This window comes from Lepisma saccharinum, chromosome 8, assembly GCF_977018435.1.
Source record: "Lepisma saccharinum chromosome 8, izLepSacc3.1, whole genome shotgun sequence".
NCBI classification, from domain to species: Eukaryota; Metazoa; Arthropoda; class Insecta; order Zygentoma; family Lepismatidae; genus Lepisma; species Lepisma saccharinum.
The window spans coordinates 17,829,502-17,848,941 of NC_139236.1; the positions used below are offsets into that span (position 1 = coordinate 17,829,502).

Consider the following 19,440-nt stretch of genomic DNA (forward strand, 5'->3'; position numbering starts at 1 on the left):
ATTATGCATGTTATTGTATATCGTTCCATTTAAAGAAATATAACTTTGCTCCAGATGCCCCATTTGTTGATATTTTTCGACCAACCCCATACCTCCGATTTACGAGCCCCATTTGATATTATTGTTTCCCGCAAACCTCACATCGCTACTGTTTCTGGTTTCTTCGCTATTTCAGGTGGTACTTTTAGGTGCCTCATGCGGTATATATGTCACAGACATTTGTGCAAGTGTCTTCAATGCGTCAATCAATATTTCTAAATAACTCAGTAAAATTTCGGGTAAGATCCAGGGCCAGTGAGTTCCGGGTGGCGAAAAATGCAGGTGGCGAAAATAACTTTAGGCAAAGGAAGAACCAGAGCTTGCTGTGAGGACAGATTCAATGGGTGTGGGGGCGACCACTTGCTGGGATAGAAAGGGGGTGGATCTCATGCTGATAAAAAATATCGCAATTAGAAAGAAATATAGCAAACGTTGTGACATTTTACAACACACATGGTGAGGCGCTGAAAGATGTGGTAGAAGGGCGAATGATCGATGCACTGAAAATAACTTTAGATAAGGGATAGAGGTTATTGAGGATAGGAGAAATATAGCTCTTTTGGTAGGGACGCCGTAGAGGAAAGTTGTCATTCCGGTCTCCACTGTTCCGAAGACCGTTCTGTCTGAAATTTTATAGATGGCACAAGCCCCTCTCTTTTCTTAACACCTGGAATTTATGGTGCCGGGCTATTAGCGAACGCTCTCATATCGAACACATGCTCTTAGTGAACACAGTCACGGAAGGATTTGCAGGTTCGTGCTGTTAGCGAACACGCTAACATGTCCTATCTACTTTGTCCTTGAAAATGGTCAGCGTGCAAGTGTTGCCAGTGATAAGCCAACTTCCGTGGAGAAACAATTTATTTTTATCAATTACATTATTTTTTGATTTGATTTGATTTAGTTTATTTTACTTCGCGTTTTGTGCCTCTTGGCTAATTTGCGAAGATGGGGATGAGTGATGAAATGATGAAATTGATGAATGGACATTCACAAACAACCAAGCCCGACCGGGATTCGAACCCGAGACCCTTGGCGTCGCAGCGCGATGTGCTAACCACTCGGCCACAGGGTCGGGCAATTACATTATTGTTCTAACGTGCGCACGTTTATAATAAAAATATGGTAGTGATTGCTGCCACTACAGTTTTAAGAAATCCGATTGGCTGACGTGTCCGACTGGTTGACGTGACGTCATTAGTGACGCTAAGTTAGATTAGGTTAGGCTGGGTTGGGCAAGATAGAATAAGAAGAGGAGAGTGTGTTGCGGTACTAATTCGAACCTAAAAATATATAGCTAACAGTTTAATTGGATATATGTAATTTCAGGTTGGCACCATCGTCTCAATGCCGCTATCGAGATTAAAAGTCCGAATATATTCCATTTAATAATCAAACTAAAAGATTAAGCGGAACATGCCATGTTCCAAATTTGGTAGGTAGAACTTGGGAGTCTCTAGTGGTAAAAGGAAGAAGACTTACATGAACATCGACACCCGGATAAAAACAGCTTTGGAACAACTGAAAATTGACAATAACATTTACAAATGTCTTAGGAAGTTGTCCTTTGTACAAAAAGTAACCTAGGTTAATTGACATTTACATTTCCTACGTAAAATTTGATTTTAAGGAAAATTAAATATAGGCAAAAACTTTCATGTAGTTAACCTAAATTGTTGAGGATCCTTGATTTAGCTAATTTCAAACACTACACGATTATAAGGTATCACTGGCAACACTTGCATGTTGACCACTTTCAAGAACAAACAAGACAGGGCAAGTTTGTGTTTTCGCTAACAGCACGCACCTGCAAATCCTTTCCTTGCGGTGTTCGCTAAGAGCACGTGTTCGCTATCATCACGTTCGCTACGAGCACGGAATCGAATTTATGACGGACGAGTGTCTCCTTGCCACCGCCAGGTTACGCCTATGCAACTGAATTGTAAACTAAACTACTTGGCGCAACAGGCCTCCTTCTAGAGTGGCTTTTTCATTGAGCGGTGTGTGATCAGAGCATCTAGTCTTATAGCCGCTGTTTTCTGGCTTTCGAGACCGGAGTCCGCTACTACTTCTTTTCAAGTAGCAACGCCGAAATTTTGGGAGCTCTAACCAAAAATTCAACACGGGACCGCTCGCACCAAAGTTGAGAGCGCTAAATATTTGTCTATGCAAGAGTCCTCTACGCACACGCACATGCATGCATGTGATTACATACCATAAATTTGAAGGATGGATGGAGAGTGTATCTTTCGCTATCCCTGTTAGAAGCAGTTTCGAGTAAGCTAATACTAACAAATGAAAATGATATCAAAGAAGAAATACAAAGCAGACTTAATTCAGGAAATACGTGTTACTTTTCATCTCATGAACTTTTATCCAAGAAACTAAACGTTAAAATACACAGAGTGTATACAAAGCAGTAATCTTGCCTGTAGTATTATATGAATATGAAACTTGGTCCCTTACATTGCAAGAGCAACATAAATTAAGTGTTCGAAAATAAAATCTTTAGAAATGTATTTCGACCTAAAAGAGATGAGAAGACAGGTGAGTGGAGAAGGTTAGCTACATAATTTAGAACTGTATAATTTGTATTCATGTCCAGATATTATTAGAATAATTAAATCAAGAAGACTTAGGTGGGCAGGCCATGTGGCACGAATGGGAGATGAAAGAAGAGTTTACAGGATTCTTGTTTGGAAACCTGGTGGTGAGAGATCTGAAGGAAGGCCAAGACGAAGATGGACCTAATGGAAATCGATAAAGATGGAAAAAATTAGATTGATCTTGCCCAGGATAGGGACAGGTGGAAGGCTTGTGTTGCTGCAGCCATAAACATTCGGTTTTAGGAAGGCTAGTAGAGTTACTTGTCAGAGGCGTGGCGTGCATGTAGCCGCTGTTACCGCAGGTAACAGCAAAATATAAGGAATTGAAGAACCTGTCTTAAAATATTATTACATACATAAACTGGTAATATTGTCGTAAAGTAAATATTGCAGACTGACATTTTTTCTGACACCGGCAAAAGCGAAGAGGCGGACTGTTCCGGTACCCTCCTGAGGCAACATGAGAAAAGGGCCCTGAGCCCACGCAAGGAAGACTTCGCGTTGCGGCAAAGACTGACGGCGGGACGAGGAGGAGGCGGGTTATTGAAATGCCTGTTTAGCCGCCACAGTTGCCGACGATCCTTACCGGATACAGATCAGTGTTGCCATATTCAATTGACAGAAAAGGGATAAGTCGCCTAATCGGTCTATCTTACTCTGAAGGTATCCAGTCACACTGGGAAACAATGGCGCAGTGGTAGCGTCGTCGCCTTGTAATCAAGAGGTTCCTGGTTCGATACCCGGTGGAGGCACAAGTGGTTCGGATCCCACTTTAAACTGTCCCGATTAGAAGTACTGTGAATGAAGTGGACTTAAAACGCCAAATCAAAATTTAAAAAAATCAAATCACAGTGGGGGGAAAAGCAAACTACCAAGTGATATTTTGTATTTACACTAAATATCAGCGATTATGAAAGTCCTCTTTGTCCTTCTTCGACATCATGGGCGAGAAGGAGAGGAGAGGGATGGAGTCCGCTATCCTTCTAAAAATGTCAACCTAAAATTCTATATTTCACACATATAACATTATTTCGGTTACAGGAATTTGTGATAATTGTTGAAAGGTCCAATTGAGATTGACATACGTTGTCGCAGGAATGCAATAATTTCGGATTGAAGGAATGTTTTTGAGGTAGCAGAACTGTTTTTGGGTGAAAACATTACTTACTGTACAAGCATAATTTCCCGATTGTGTCAGGTGTCGCAGGTTCGAATCCTCAGCAAGAAATGGTTATTTCAATGTTTGTTGTTATTATTTTACTTACATAAATATAAAAATTAATAATTACATACACAAAGAAATAATAATTTTATTTCAATAATTCACCATGCATCCTCATCGTCACGATTATCCTATAAAGCGAGAGCCTTAAAGGTAGCAAGGGACGTAAAATATACGAAACAGTAGTGGTTTCAGAAATTAGATTTCAGTGGATTTAGCGAAACATGGGAGTGGGAGTAGTTAAGAAACAGATGAAGACTACATCTACTCTACATACGTCTTATTTGAAACGAAAAGTTTCGCGATTTGGGCAAATCTGGTTTCAAAAGAACTAAGATGGCAACAGAAGTAGAACTGGACTTCTTGCAGGTTCCGAAGGAAATATTGGGGAAGCGCCGATGCTGAGAGGGGAGGGGGCAAGGAGGGTGCTTCACGTGTTACAAAAGTAAACAACGGTTTGCGGGAGGGACTCTGCAGTGCGAGTTTTGTGAGTGGTGTCTTTCGTCTTTATGTTGTTTTCGGGCATGGTCAATTAATTAATGGAGCTTGCTCCGAGTTCCGAGGTGGCGGGCTCATCCTATCTGAACAGTGTGTGTAATTGTGGGATAGAAGATATTTTGAAGCAATCTTACGGTTCGTTCTTTTGCAGAAAAAATCGAAATTGTGGCGAAAGTGAGGCTAAAGCCTATTTTGAACGATTTAAAAACCAAGTCGTCTGCTGGATATGACCGACATTTCAATGTTTCGTGGTATAACGACTATCTGTGGTTATGTGGATGTGCGCAGTTGTCGAAACTATTTTGTGGCCATGTACTCTATTTTCAGATGAAAAAAGCGTGTGGAATTCAGGTGTGAATAACATGGACCATGACGTACCCAAAATTAGTCATCCCAAACGTCCATGCCCAAGCCAGAATTCGAACCCGGGACCCCAACATCATATAACTATTTTCAAAGAAGAGTCCTCGGATTGATCTGCTCTATAAGTAGCCTTCGATGTTTCTGTAAGTATCAAATTACGTATTATTATGTAAACAACCAATGTTCGCGATTTCACTTCAGTCCTTATGTCAACATTTTTGTTCCTGATTAATAACTTTACCAAAATCTAGTATTGAATTGCAGACGTACCAGATTAATATTATATGAACTACTTGGAAGACATTTGGGGGGGGGGAGACATGAGGTGGGGAGGCGCCCAAGTCTTACGGCTCCTCCCTTAAATGTCCTACTGATAACAGGTAACACTTTTAAAAATCCCACGCCACGCCACTGTTACTTGGATATAGTTAGTTACCTATTCCTGTTCCGAAGGGAATGCTCGCCACTGCTGTTTGTTGTTTCTAATCGTGCACTGCTTTCAGGTTGAACCATGATAGATGAAACAAAGAATAGTGTTGAAATTGTAGAAGACAAGAGGAATATTTCAAACCTGAAAAGGCAATTTTCTCTACTTGAGACCTTCTCCTCGGGTGAGTTACAGTGACATACATTTGTCAAAATGTATACAATCTGAGTGTTTTATCCTCTTCTGATATTTTTACAAGCAGGCACGTAGCCAGTGGGAGAGCTAAGAGGGCTACCCCCCGAAAAGCTACATATATCTAATTGAAATAGTGTATAGTAGTTATTAATTTTACTGCCTTAGGAGGATTAAACATCCTGTATAAAATGATGTAATATACTCTTGTATTTTTAATTATGTCTGTAGTTTCCATACATGTATTCTAATTGTACATGTACAATGTGACAATTCCAAACTTTTGTAAAAGATGAACGGATGCTAATGAATAAATCAACAATACAGAAATGTCATTCCATTTTTTATTATTATTATATTTCATCCACTAGATGAGTAAATATCCAGCATAAAATACATAATATAATAACCGGTTTTGATTGATTGATTGATACATCCCGGGTTCGATACCCGGTGGAGGCACAAGTGGTTCGGATTCCACTTTAAACTGTAGCTCCAGTCCCGATTAGCCTTACTGTGCATAAAGTGGACTTAAAACAGAAACTCAAACCAAACTTCTTTATATCGCTGCGTTTGACGTGAAATTGACATAATATTGTTATCAGAGAATTCTTTAGTTTCGATTTTATACGACCATCGGTAGATTTTGGAGATGGGTGATGCCGCCGGATCTAGATGTTGAAGACAGAATACATTTGTCATCAATTTAGAATTAATGATAATAGCAGTGCCCCCGCCCCTTTGACAACTAACATTACCCTAGGAGGCACTTTATCCAGCCATCGTAAATCTAACTCCTTGAAAGTCAGTTATAACTCCATTTAAGGTGAAATTTACTTCTTTCATGCGCATCAGGTTTGGCAACACTGCCAGAAGGCAAGGAGAAAAGTATTGATCATATGGGAGTATGATTTGATTCGTTCTTTTGGGAATATAAAACTTCCGATGGAATAGAAAAAGATGTCAACGGAATGAGAGCAGTTTGAAGATGAATTTTACTAGTGGAAAAGTCTAAACTTCCATTTGATTAGCCGTAACTTGATGTTGAAGTTGATTCCCATAAGGAATACATGGGATTCCAAAAATTCTTAATAATCATATTTTTCAAACACCATGTCCAGCTTAATAATCATCATAAAAAACGCTTCCACTTGCAACATGGAGAGAAATTCATACTCTTGGATACACCCAGGGTTCTTTTAGTAGCAGTGCCCATTCGGGCGATATTGAAATAAATGCACAATTGGTGCGTAACTGTATCTCCTCCCCTTAATCGCTCCATTTTTCAATTTCTTCGTTACAGAGTAAACATTGCCGCTCCATGGTAGTGTGCACCAAGGGAAATATATATAATTACATGTGATATACAGGGTGTATCATAAGTGATGGTCATAAATGAAACCAGAGATACATCGCGTCAAACCCAGACGAAAGTTCCTCTTCCACTTTTCTAAGAGATGCTCAGTGTCGGAGCTAGACACCACCGATAGTGTGGGAAAGTACAGTTCACACCTCTGTAGGACGAGTACTTTGGCAGTTAGAAAGGCGGTTCGAAAGAAATCATAAAGGAATCTTATACGCTCTACCAGAAACGCTCCATGGGAGATGTGTGGTACCTATGCGGAAGGGACTCCCCATAGGAAATGGGGTTCCCCGTAGAAAAAATACTTGAAACGGGTATCTGAGGAAGTAGGTGGACGTCAATTACATGATATCCAGATATCATTCACAATTACGGAAACACGATAGACGAAACCGGGATAATTTTAGCATGGTTGCGTTGCTGGAAGGACAATGAGCATAGCGACACCAGGGACGTCGGAACCGGGGGGGAAATATGGAACAAATACCAGAATAAAATATGTCTTTCTTGAGGTAGGTAAACACTAAGCAGTAGAATATCATTTACATGAGAGGAAACGATTGTAGTAAAACCGCCAAAATTAGAAACTTAACAACAAGGTGTTCGATTTCCGGGGAAGCACACACATGATTCCTTCATTCATGATTATCATCGTCGTATACTTTAGCCATTGTGCAAACTTCAGTAACAAGTTCTACAGGAATCACCTCTGTGTGAACGTACGACATTTAAAACGAAATGTAAAAATGTGATCGCTCGATGCTCTGCAACACATCGCACCGGCTGGAGAAAGGAGGGGGTGGGGATGCATTTCGGGCACTCGCCAGAGGTCGAGCGCTTCAGAGTGTTCCGCGCCAGAGAAAAAAAAATGTTTGTGCCCAGTTTATTGCGGGTTTATATGGCCTGGGCTTGGTGGTTCCAATAAAGCAACTAATTTGATTTTTTCATAACTTCATGGGTTGTTTTGACGATTACGTGGGAGGAACGCACGTGAGATCAGCACACAGCAAGATTTCGTGGGACTAGCGCATAGGATCTCAGGTGTTAGTGGGATTAGCGCACAGTATAATTATCAATAAGAACCTTCCCTCGCACTTTTCTTTCCAGACTTTGGACTGGACAACGTGGAGATTAATACACGAAGGTGGTTTAAAGGTTCTCCTATCAGCAGATTCTATTACAGCTTCGTCAACTTTTCAGAACGATCTTCAATCAAACTTTGCAACGTACGACAGAGAATTGAGGCAATGAAATAAATCTTCCGTTTCAACATATTTGTCTAAAATTGTTTTTATACGCCTGTTGGTTTCAATATACTGTTTCCTTCTCTTGCGACCTGGAATGCCTAGGCCTTTAGCTATAATTTTGGCGTTCATCTCCTCAGCGTCTTCCATCAGTTTCTGAATGAGGAAATAAACATTTGGTTTATGTATTCCCACCATCCTATTTAACTTGTTATTCCAACCTTCAACAGGGTTGTTTGTCCTGTGTCATTGTCTATAAACATTTCACATGGTTTTCGGCAAAGATGCATTGTCCAGCCATTGATCTAGGAAACAGTCAAGAAACTGCATGAGCTTTTCATTCTGGGGATTGATCTGCATGATACATAGCCACGCTTCGTCAATTTTTTCAGGTGGTATCAAGGCTAAAGCTGCGCACATAAGACATATTTTCCTAATATCTTCATTTTCCTTATATGTTGTGGCTAGACCTATGTTTTGTATATGACGCCAAATGCATTGATTAAAATGGTAATTGCAACCTGATACTAATGCTTGAGGAAACACTTCTCTTATTGCTTCTATTTTTGCCATCTCAAAGTCTGCTTTAACATGCTGCGGAGTCCAACCACAATGTTTGAGCGCCGTAAACAACTGCATATAGGCTATGTAGATTTCTTTTTATCTTCTAGTAACACATAAACGGCTGGCCATATGTTTGTTTCCTCTTCGGAACTTCCTGCATCAGCATGAATTGAATAAATTTGCTCAAATTATTTCGGACAACTTTTGAATGTTTCGTCAAGGTAGAAAGAAACACAAGATGTTAATAATTTCTTGCCAAGTGTTACTTGCAAACACCAGACATTTCTTTTCGTTGTCCACTGTCAGGTCAAGCATAAGGAAGCTCGTCCCGTCGGAAAGTCTCAACACATTTTCATCCAAAGAGATTTCGGAGCTACCAATCGGATTTTGGGATGTTCCCAGTGTTTTCCTACGTATTTCACACAAAGAGGTTTTTACGTTATCATATTTTGGGATTTCAGTAACTAGTTCATAACCTCTATTCGTCAAATTCCCAAATTCTTGTTTTTAGACGACGTTCACTGGCGTAGACAGTTCCTCCCTTGCTCTTTTCCTGCATACAGACATGGTTTTTACAACTTCCAACTCTGCAACATTCGGAACACACTGATGAGGTTTTCTTTCCAAAACGTTCGTTGTTTAATGTTGTCTTTAGTGATCCCTTGCTTGAGCCGGCGTTCCTTTACACATCTCCAGTAGATAACATTTTCAGTCTTACGGCCAACACGATACTGATGTCCGTCCAGTAAGAGACAAGGTTTACCCTTGGCACTGGTAATAACTTCCATTGCGCATTCACCTGCAAGGAAAGAAAGAAGAACAATGGAATGTGCGCTTCACCCACGATCTTTTTCTCTCTGTGCGCAGATCACACTGTGCGCTCCTCCCACGTGCGCTTCTTCCACCACACCGTTTTGACATACTTAAAAGTATCCAAAATTATTTAAATCATATCGTAAACAAATACTAAATTAAAATCGTGTATTTCAATCAACTATAGTTCATATGCAATATTCGTTTAATTATGGAGTGAAGTTAGGAAGTGGAAATGCTATTTTATTATGAAACAATATAAATTCGCCATAGCATCAAAATTCAGTGAAAAGTAAACCAAAAGGAATTATGATAGAGAATGTTATTGTATATGATTAAAATTTGCCACATTCATAGGTATAACAATAGTTTGATATTGACCACACAGAGTTTTGTAAATAAATATAATGAACGTCGAACCATCAAAAGAAACACCAATTCACAAGCTCACATAATTCTTGGTTTTAACCTTCAACATGTTCTGCTTATTGTTCTTAGGTAGTAGCACGAAATTATGATTTTATAGCACACCTGTACTTCAGACTAAGGAACAAAAATCTGATTTTTTTCAGATATTTTGGTTGTAGGTTTTCGTTGTATATTGTATGCCCCCACCTAGGGATGGCACTGGAAGAAGTTAAGATTTGCTTTACCAGCCTTTCCAAGAACCATGTGGCTATTAGAAAAAAAACAAGAAAAAAAAACATAGTTTTTAAAGAGAAGTAAGACTATTTTTAATGTATTGTATCATCCTTTAACTGTTTATTTGGAATCATTTAGTGACAGTTCCGAGAACAACTTAATATTACAAAAACTGGCTGCTTACCGTCGATAGCGTAGTGGTTAATGCAGCCGTATTATCATTAAAGGGGCAGGGTTCGATTCCTATGGAGAGGCGACAATTTCACCTCTTCGGAACTGTACATACGCAGCTCCAAATAATATGTAATGTTGCTTACAATTGACAATATCTGTAAGTGACATTATTGAAAATCCATGACAGTTTCGAAAAGTTTTTTCTAACGTCACTTATTTATAAAATCAGATTAACCGCAACGGCGACTGAAAAGCAGTAACTCTCCAAAAAAGGAGCGAGGAGGTAGGCGACGAGCGAGACTATTTTGTGGGTGGAAATTCCAATTTTATATAGCCTATATTTCTAAATATCACATGCAAATTTCTCTTTTGCGAACGAAAGTTCATTAAACTACTAGGTTATTTACTACTGGAGTCTTCACTGTTGAAAAACCGGCAGGCATCTTTAATCACCCGAAAGCCATCGGAAGCAATTTAGAACGATTGTACCCATATGGAATCTTACAACCTGCTACTCATGGAAGCATATACAATACCTGCAAGGTAAAATGAATGCCATTCACATGCCTGCCAGTTACATTATCCCCCTCTTCTGCATGTAATATCAATTCAAAATTGAAACCAGACAATTTTCTTAATTTTAGTTCTTGCGTTTATGATTCGTAAAAATTACATAACAGTAATTCCACTTCACATTTCTTGATTTTAAGTAGTGTCGGTAAGAAAGTTCCTTAAGTTTAAACAGTATAGCCCTCATGAATTTCGAGCTTTGCAAATACATTATTTTTTATAAATGATTTGAACATTTAAATGCCTGTACACATAGCAAACTGCTTGTAAGGAACATGCTTTTAATGCCTGCGAGCAAGAATTTGACTTCCCTTGCGCTTGCATCTGACATTTTGAAATCGGGGAGGGGAGGTTTTAGGTTCGAATCCTGGGCCACGCATGAGTGTGTTGTTGTTCTTGTAGCGTCATCTACTTAATCTAATCATTATTCATTCTCAATATCGCGATTAACTCAAGAAATAAAAATGCGACAAAAATTGAATAAAAATATAATTTCCCCTGTATGTCGACCAGGCTAAATAAATAGGCTTTTGAGATCTAGGTCCATTCTTATCATCAACCCCGAAAACTTGATAACATCCGAACAACGATATCTCGAGATAATCAACATCATTCAGCAGCATAAAACTTCAAGACGTATTTTACGTAATACTTTTCTTAGTACCGGATGTCCCCTACACTTTCTTTCTTTATTTTAATACGATAATCGGGAGTAATGCTACAGTATAAATTGTAATATTACAGTACTTTCCACTGTTAAGTTCTTTCACCTGCTGTTGGACCAGGGACCATTTAATTACAAGATGATATCTGTAGTTCTCCCAAAGGGAAGTTCAAAGGTCACTTGACCGCCCTACAAGGAAATATTACGGCTTACTTTTCTCAAGAAGAATCTGGCGCCTGGTCCCACAGCCATTATAATCCTCTGTGGTGTTATGTGTTGTCCTTACGTGTGCTGATTGCCCCTTTTACATCTTCAGCTTTTAGCAAGGTTTGAGATTTTATGAAAGTTTTATGGGTTTTAGTCTTGATAGGGAGTTCATTTCCGATCGCCTATGTATATGTATGCATGTAGGAAAATAGATTGTAAGAATTGGTTGGTGGATTTAAGAACTTGCCCCCCCCCCCCCCCCCACTCCGAAATAAGTTCCGACGTCCCTGAGCAACACTGACAGTAAATGCAAGCAAAATGCTTGTTGCCTGACGAATGTAATGGGAAAACATTGTGGTTGAATGTGACCTCACATGGGAAACAGTTTCAAGGAAGGTATTAAAAAAATTCCCTGAACACGTATGATACACTTTATTTCACAGGTAGAACACTGTACAAGAAGTTACAGCAAGTGCTCGAAATGACTTCCGTTCATTTCCACAATACAGCGCAACCGTCGGTGTAGTTAATTTCGCACTCTTTCCAATAACCCCGGTTATTTCGTATTTGTGCACATGCATCAATCACACGTTCCTCCAACTCGACAACATTATCGACAGGAGAGCTGTACACCATGCTCTTCATGTGACCCCAAATACAAAAATCCAATGGGTTTAAATCAGGCGACCGTGGTGGCCACAATATAGGCTCCGCTTGACCATAGTGTCGCGTAAGGTGCTGCCGCACAGGCAAAGCAAAATGTGCTGGTGTCCCATCGTGCATGAACCAAATACACAACCGCTGGTGAAGGTGAACATCTTCTAGGAGGCGTGGAAGATGATTACGTAGGAACTAAAGGTATCCACGACCATTGAGTTTGGGTGGCAGGATGTGAGATTCCAATATGAAATCACCTACTACACCCATCCACACATTCAAGGTGAAACGTTGCTGATGTCGTGACTCAAACATTTCATTGCGATTTTCGTCACACCCCACGTGAGTATTATGACAGTTCACAATTCCGTCACGAGTGAACCCAGCTTCGTCTGTGAACAAAATGTCACCTAAAAAGCGTGGGGTGTAATGCAAGTTTTTAGAGCATCCACTCACAAAACCTAACCCTGGCCTCGCAATCCGTTTCTTGGAGACCTTGTACGCGTTGGAGATGGTACTGGTAGGGCAACTGCCGGTGTAAAATGCGCCACACACTGTTGTGAGAAACACCTCGCTCCTGCGCTGCGCTCCTCCTAGTTGACGTCCCTGGTGATTCTTCAACGCGTTGTAAAATGCTTTCCTCTTCTTCCACTGTGATATGTGTTGGCTTACCGCTTCTTTCTCCATAGTCAAAACTCCCGTTTTCTCGGAGGCGTTGGTGTAAACTTATGAACACACAACAATCAGGGTGCCGTCGGCGAGGAAAAGCGTGCCACCTCCACTGCAATGCCGGCTGCTGTCCCGTAGAAGAAATGCATGTCCGCATATTCCTCGTTAGTGTACACAACACACGTCCCATTTGAACCGCGAAGTACATGCACTTCACTGACAGACACTGTTGTACGTATTGCGTCTCGAACAGACACACTTACTGAACTACGTCTCAGTGTGCCTTCTAGCCTTAACGCAAGTCATGCTGCCCCCTGACGGTAAGGATAGGAACTACGCAAATTACATATTACGTAATACTAGTAGAACACGTTGTACCTTTTGCGTGATTCAAAGGCACCTACAGTATGAAGTACAGTGATTTCCAATAACGTCAGGTACGTTTCAATTAGGGATGGTATCGAGACGAGACGAGACTTTCCTTGGTCTCGCTCGAGTTCAAAAGGGTGATCTCGTTCTCAATCTCGTCTCGTGTACTAGGTGGCCGTCTCGGTCTCGGTCTCGTCTCGAACACGCGCTACGACGCCAAGGGTCCCGAGTTCAAATCCTGGCCTGGACATGGATGTTTGTGAGTGTCCATTCATCAATTTTCATCATATCATCCATCACTCATCCTTGCAACGTCCTACCGCGTAATCGCCACACTTCAATTAGGAGGACGGCAAAAGTCTACCCATACGTGCTAACTTCTTATCAGTCGTAGAACATGGACTCAGAATTATCTCAGGGCTTGCTGAGTGTAAAGTCAGATTATACCAGGTTTATATATATCTATAATGTTTATTATAATCACAACACAAATATGTCCGTTAGCACACTTATACACGTGTCTTTGCCTGTAACCCTTATATGCATTTACCTGTACCATGCACCTGTATTTACGTGCACCACTTTTGGTCTCGAAGAGATGAAGGGGGGGGGGCAGGGAACATCCAATTTATTCCTTGCAGTGAGGCGCCAGGGGGAGTATAGGGACCTAATTTTATTTAGGGCGCTGTTCGCGGCCGACATGACGGGATCCCCTGTAAGAGAAAGTAGTATGTGCGTGGTACCCCCAAAAACAGCTGGTAACTGGCAGTAGCCAGCCGGCACCTCCAACAATCGGACGCTGGGTAAAGGATTAAAGGATGCCGCGACATCCCCGACGCTAGTTAGGAATCGGCAAGCCCACCTCTGTCTCCTGTATAAGGACGGCAGGTTAGGAAGGCGGTCCTGATGCTCCCAGACAAGCCGGGCAGGTAGAACCTGGCACCTATCAGCCGAAGCGATTAGACCAGGTAGTTAGGTTGCTGCTAGGCTCTTCGTCTTCTTTTTTCCTCCTTCCTTCCTTCTGGGATGGCGCTGCTAGGCTTCTGGCTGGATAGCCGGTTTTTCCCAGGATGTTTGCCAGTTAACATCCTGGAGCCAACTGAACTCCGGTAAATTTTGGATTTGACGTCAGGTTTTGTATCCCAGCATATTGTTTATTTAACATTAACTGGAATCGACAATAATTTACAATACTGTTACAATAATTACTTTTCTTTACATCAATATTTTACAAAAACCAACGCAACTGTCGCTGTAGCTTGCACTAATGGGTTTGGATGCATCGTAATCCGTCTCCACAGGTTATCCCAGGCAATATGTAGTAAATCTTCAATCTTGGGCTGGTCCAGGTCTTCGTGGAGTTGTTGTATACGTGTCGCTAACGGGTAATGACCAATGTATCTGAGTGCTCTGTTTTGTACATATTGCAATTTCTGTAAATGTGTTTTAGCGGCCTGTAACGATGTAGGGCCGGCATATAATAATATAGGTCTAATCATCATTTGATACAGATGGAGTCTTGTTTCAATTGACAACGCTGGTGATCTTAGTAGAGGCATGATCTATCCTGTTCTTTGTTTTGCCCTTCTTGCCACCTCATCTAGATGTGGGCCAAAAGTCAGTCTTGTATCAAGGCTTATTCCTAGGTAGTTTATCTTATTGACCATAGGGACTGCCGTCTGGAATATTTGGAGTTTGATTTTCTCTCTAGCTCCACTCGATGCAAAAACTATGGTATTGCTTTTTGTTGGATTTATTTTTATTTTCCATTTCTGAGTCCATTTTATTAATTCTGGCACATACTTGTTAATTCGTTTTTCGCAAGTGGACAGTAATTTTGCATGTACTAACAATGCAGTACCATCTGCATATGTTGCTAGTAATCCTTCTTTCGGATATGGAATATCTGCCGTATATAATGAGTATAACGTAGGGGAAAGGACAGAGCCTTGAGGCACACCTGCTTCAATAGATCTGGAAGTAGATTTCTGCCCTTGCACAGTTACTATGAACTTTTTGTTTTGCAGATAATTCATCATAATTTTTAAGTAGCACTGAGGTAGCGGAAATTGTTGTAGTTTGAGCATTAGTCCACCGTGCCATACTCTATCAAATGCTTGCTGCACGTCCAGAAATAAACTAGCGACACGATGCTTTCTGTTATGAACAGCAATATAGTCAACGACTTTGACAAGTTGTTCGGTAGTACCGTGATTTTTCCGAAAGCCAAATTGGTGGTTTGGTATTAGCTGATGTTCGTCTATAATAACTGTGAAACGCTGGCACAACACCCTTTCGAAAAGTTTACTAACATGAGATAATAGACTTATAGGCCTATAGTTTGTCTTCTCGTGCGGATTCTTTCCCATTTTTGGAATAACTATTATCTTTGCCAGTTTCCATTGTGTTGGAAAATAGCCCAGTAGTATAATGGTAGTAAAAAGTTTGGCAAGATACACAAACCCCTTTCTTGTGAGATTCTTAAGTGCCGCAGGTGGAATACCATCTAGGCCAGGTGCTGCTTTCGGTTTTAGCTTTTTTGTCAGCTTTTGGACTTCACGAGGTGTTACGTGTGGGGCATCAAGAGTCGATGGAAGTTGTAGAAGTTGGTCGTATGTATTTTGCACCTCTTGCTCTGTTTCTTGATCATTAAGTTCTGCATCAAGTTTGAAATGCGTTTGGAATTGATCTGCAAGAGTTTCCGCTATTTCCTGAGGACTCACTATAGGTCCTTCAGGGGAATTTAATGAATTCAACGTTGGCTTATCTCTTGCATTGAGAGTGCACGCTAATTTCCAAAATTGCCTATCTTGTGGTTCCAGTTTTCGTAGACATTCATCCCATTGGGAGGTCCGCTCTCTTACTAGGAAATTATGTAATTCTTTGGCAAGCAACCTCCATTCGTAAAGATGGTAGGGTGATCGAGTTCTATACCAGCAATGTCGGGCCCATCGTGTCAAACAAAATAAAATTTCCAGTACTGGAGAAGTGTTTGACGTAGGTAAAGTAGACATGGTAATTGTTGTTCGGCTCCAGGATGTTTTAATAACCTCTGTAAAGTTGTTTACTGCTTCATCGATCTCCTCAGCCGTATTCATTGATTGATGGAGGTTCAGTCTCATATGTGATTGCCGGCGAAAAGCATTCCAATCTGTTTTGGGTTCCTGTAGTGCCTGGAACCTATGATAGTAGATTCCCTGGGCAATAGCTGCGATAACAGGGAGATGATCCGAGGTAAGAGCATCTTCAACATGTGGTGCAGTACTAATGCCTACTCCTTTGTTAAAAAGTACGTCTAAGACATCAGGTGTTTTTCTACCCTAGGGTAAAAAGTAGGGTCCAGTGGAGCAGATATAGAAAATTCAGTATCTGGCAGCGCTTGCAGTAGAATATTTCCAGACGGGTTAGATATTCTGGAATGCCATATAGGATGCTTGGCATTAAGATCGCCTCCAACAATAACGTTGGGTCCCAGTGTGTCCAACTGTAGTACGTCTTGATAATCCAGCACTGTAGCTGGAGACCGATACGCTGCAACTAATATCAGATCTTCTGAAGTAGTATGCACCTTAATTGCAATTGCCTCAATTGATGTAAGTGTGGTTAGTGCCTATTCTTGCCGCGTTGATTCCTTGTCTTGTTAATATGAGAAGTCCGCCTTTTCTTTGTTGGACTCGGTCTTCACGGAAGATTATAAAACGAGAGATGGCCCATTTCATTTGTGGTTTGAGGTGAGTCTCGTTAATTAGTGCAATATCTATATTTTTATTGCAAAGTAGATGAGTGAGTTCAGGTGTCTGATTTGCTATGCCATCGGCATTGTATATCAGCAAATTGATATGTTGAAGCAAATTATGTCGACTAAAAACAGCCATCAGATTGCATTTCCATCAGTATTTGTATTAATATTGGTATTATAGACATTCCCGAGGTTGCTTGGGAGATCTTTTGTAGTCCTCGGGATACATGGTGCCATATCTTGGTAAAGTTCCATGTATTAGCCAGATCCAGGAGTATTTGCAAACCTTGGCCAGCTTGCCCAGTATTTGTTGTTGGTTGGTGACGTTGTCCCATTCGAGACTGTAGGTCAGCTCTGTAGGCATAAGATGTATAACGTGCTGTTTCAGTGGGCCTGATAGATGTTGAAGCTGGAGCTGGAGCTGAAGCTGCTGGAGCTGTAGCGGTGGTTCTGACAGGTTGACTGGCAGTTATCATCGGAGGTTTTTCTCTGTTGTTAATCTATTACAGTGAAGATCCGACAGCCTCTAAAGTTTGCGGGATGTTCTCCCCCACAGTTCGGACATGTGGGGAGATCATCCCTCTTCTTCTGAAATTTACACTATGTTGCCATTCGTCTCCGGACACCCCTCAAAAAGTGCTTGTGATCGTCTGTACATGTTATACAACCTATAAAAGGCGTTGCCGGTTGAGAATACACTCATACCTGCTACAGCAGTCAATATGGACAGACTACGCGAACTGGGTGAGGCGCAACAAGGGATGATCATTGGAGCCCACAGGTTTGGGCATTTGACCCGTGAGATTTCCAACAAATTTCAGGTACCCCGGTCGACAGTGAGTGATGTTATCGTGAAGTGGAAGCGAGAGGGGGTCATGACATGCCGACACAGACCCAATAAACCTAAAATATTAACAGATCGTGACCGTCGATGCTTGAAACGTGTGGTGAAGTCAAACCGGAAGGCGTCGTTACAGATGGAGGCACAGGAGTTTCGATCGGCTTCCAGTAGTGCTGCAAGCGATCGTACTGTCTGCTGGGAGATCGTCGCACTTGGTTTTCATGGTCGCGCAGCAGTTCACAAGCCGCATATCAAAGCCCGCAATGTGGCCCGTCGGTTACAGTGGTGCAAGAAACGCCGCCATTGGACTCTCGAACAATGGAAATTCCGTCCTATGGAGTGATGAATCGCGCTACCAGATGTGGCGGTCCGATGGACTTGTGTGGGTGTGGCGTATGCCCCGTGAACGTTGTTTACAGGACTGTATTGTACCCACAGTGAAATTCGGCGGAGGTGAAATCATTGTGTGGTCCTGCTTTTCGTGGTATGGTCTTGGTCCTCTTGTTTTAGTTCGGGGAAACATGAATGCCGATACTTACCAAAAAGTTCTGGACAATTCTGCGCTACCGACATTGTGGGAACAATTCAGTATTGGCCCATACCTGTTTCAGCACGACAATGCTCCATGTCAGACGGCAGGCATTATCAACACGTGGTTCGAAGACATGGGTGTGCAAAAACTTGATTGGCCAGCCCAAAGTCCAGATATCAACCCCATTGAACATCTTTTTGGAGCGCCGCTTGAGAGGCAGGCCATGCCGCCCAAAAAACACCACTGAGCTGTTTGGTGCTTTGCAGGAGGAATGGGGCAAGATTCCCGTCGACACGTATCGCAAATTGATGGAAAGTCTTCCTCGAAATGTTGCGGTCGTCATTACGGTGAAAGGTGGTCCTACACAATACTGGTGTGGTGCTGCGACCGGATTAACGCACTGGTATGGGGTGTCCGGTGACGAATGGCAACATGGTGTATATGCTTCATGTGGTTTACCACATTTAACACAGCGTGGTATGGTAATACATTGTTGCTGGGTGTGGCCTAGACGTTGGCATTTATGGCATTGTATGACTGTTGGGGGCAGATATTCTACAACCTCAATCCTATAGATGTTAATATTTTCCAAATCGTACATCGTTGATGCTGCTGGTGATCTCTTGAGAGTAATCAGTAATAGTGGTATGTTCTTCCTTCCGGTACCTTTTGGGTTACGCTGGCTCATTTGATGAACAGTCATAACTTCAAATCCATAATCAATGTGCTCCGACATGATGAACTTCGTATCTAGATCTATAGGAAGATGTCGAATGAAAACCCGAAGTGGACGATTTTGACGATTCGGAGCTATGGCGAATCTTTCTCTGTTTGTTTGAAGATATGTTTTCAATTTGTTGAAATCATTTGACGAAGTACATTGGAAACGTATAGTATCCATTGAGTAACGCACCCTTGGGTTAATCTTGGTAGTTTCGATAGTTTTCATGACAAAATTATGAGGTGCCGGTTGATGATAGACATAGATCAACGGCTCTCTCTTAGGTTTTGGTGTGGAAACGGAAGGTATTTCATCTTCTTCCTC

At 41.4% G+C, this 19,440-nt stretch overlaps 1 protein-coding gene across 1 annotated transcript in view; it reads left to right on the plus strand.

The window, feature by feature from the left end:
- The window catches only part of LOC145991687 (uncharacterized), an 83,328-nt gene that overhangs the window by 43,672 nt on the left and 20,216 nt on the right, over window positions 1-19,440 (plus strand). Inside the window, exon 2 of the mRNA XM_083127748.1 lies at window positions 5,232-5,339. Coding sequence (XP_082983874.1) covers window positions 5,240-5,339 — 100 coding nt within the window. The 5' untranslated portion in view covers window positions 5,232-5,239. The remainder of the gene's footprint in view (window positions 1-5,231; window positions 5,340-19,440) is intronic.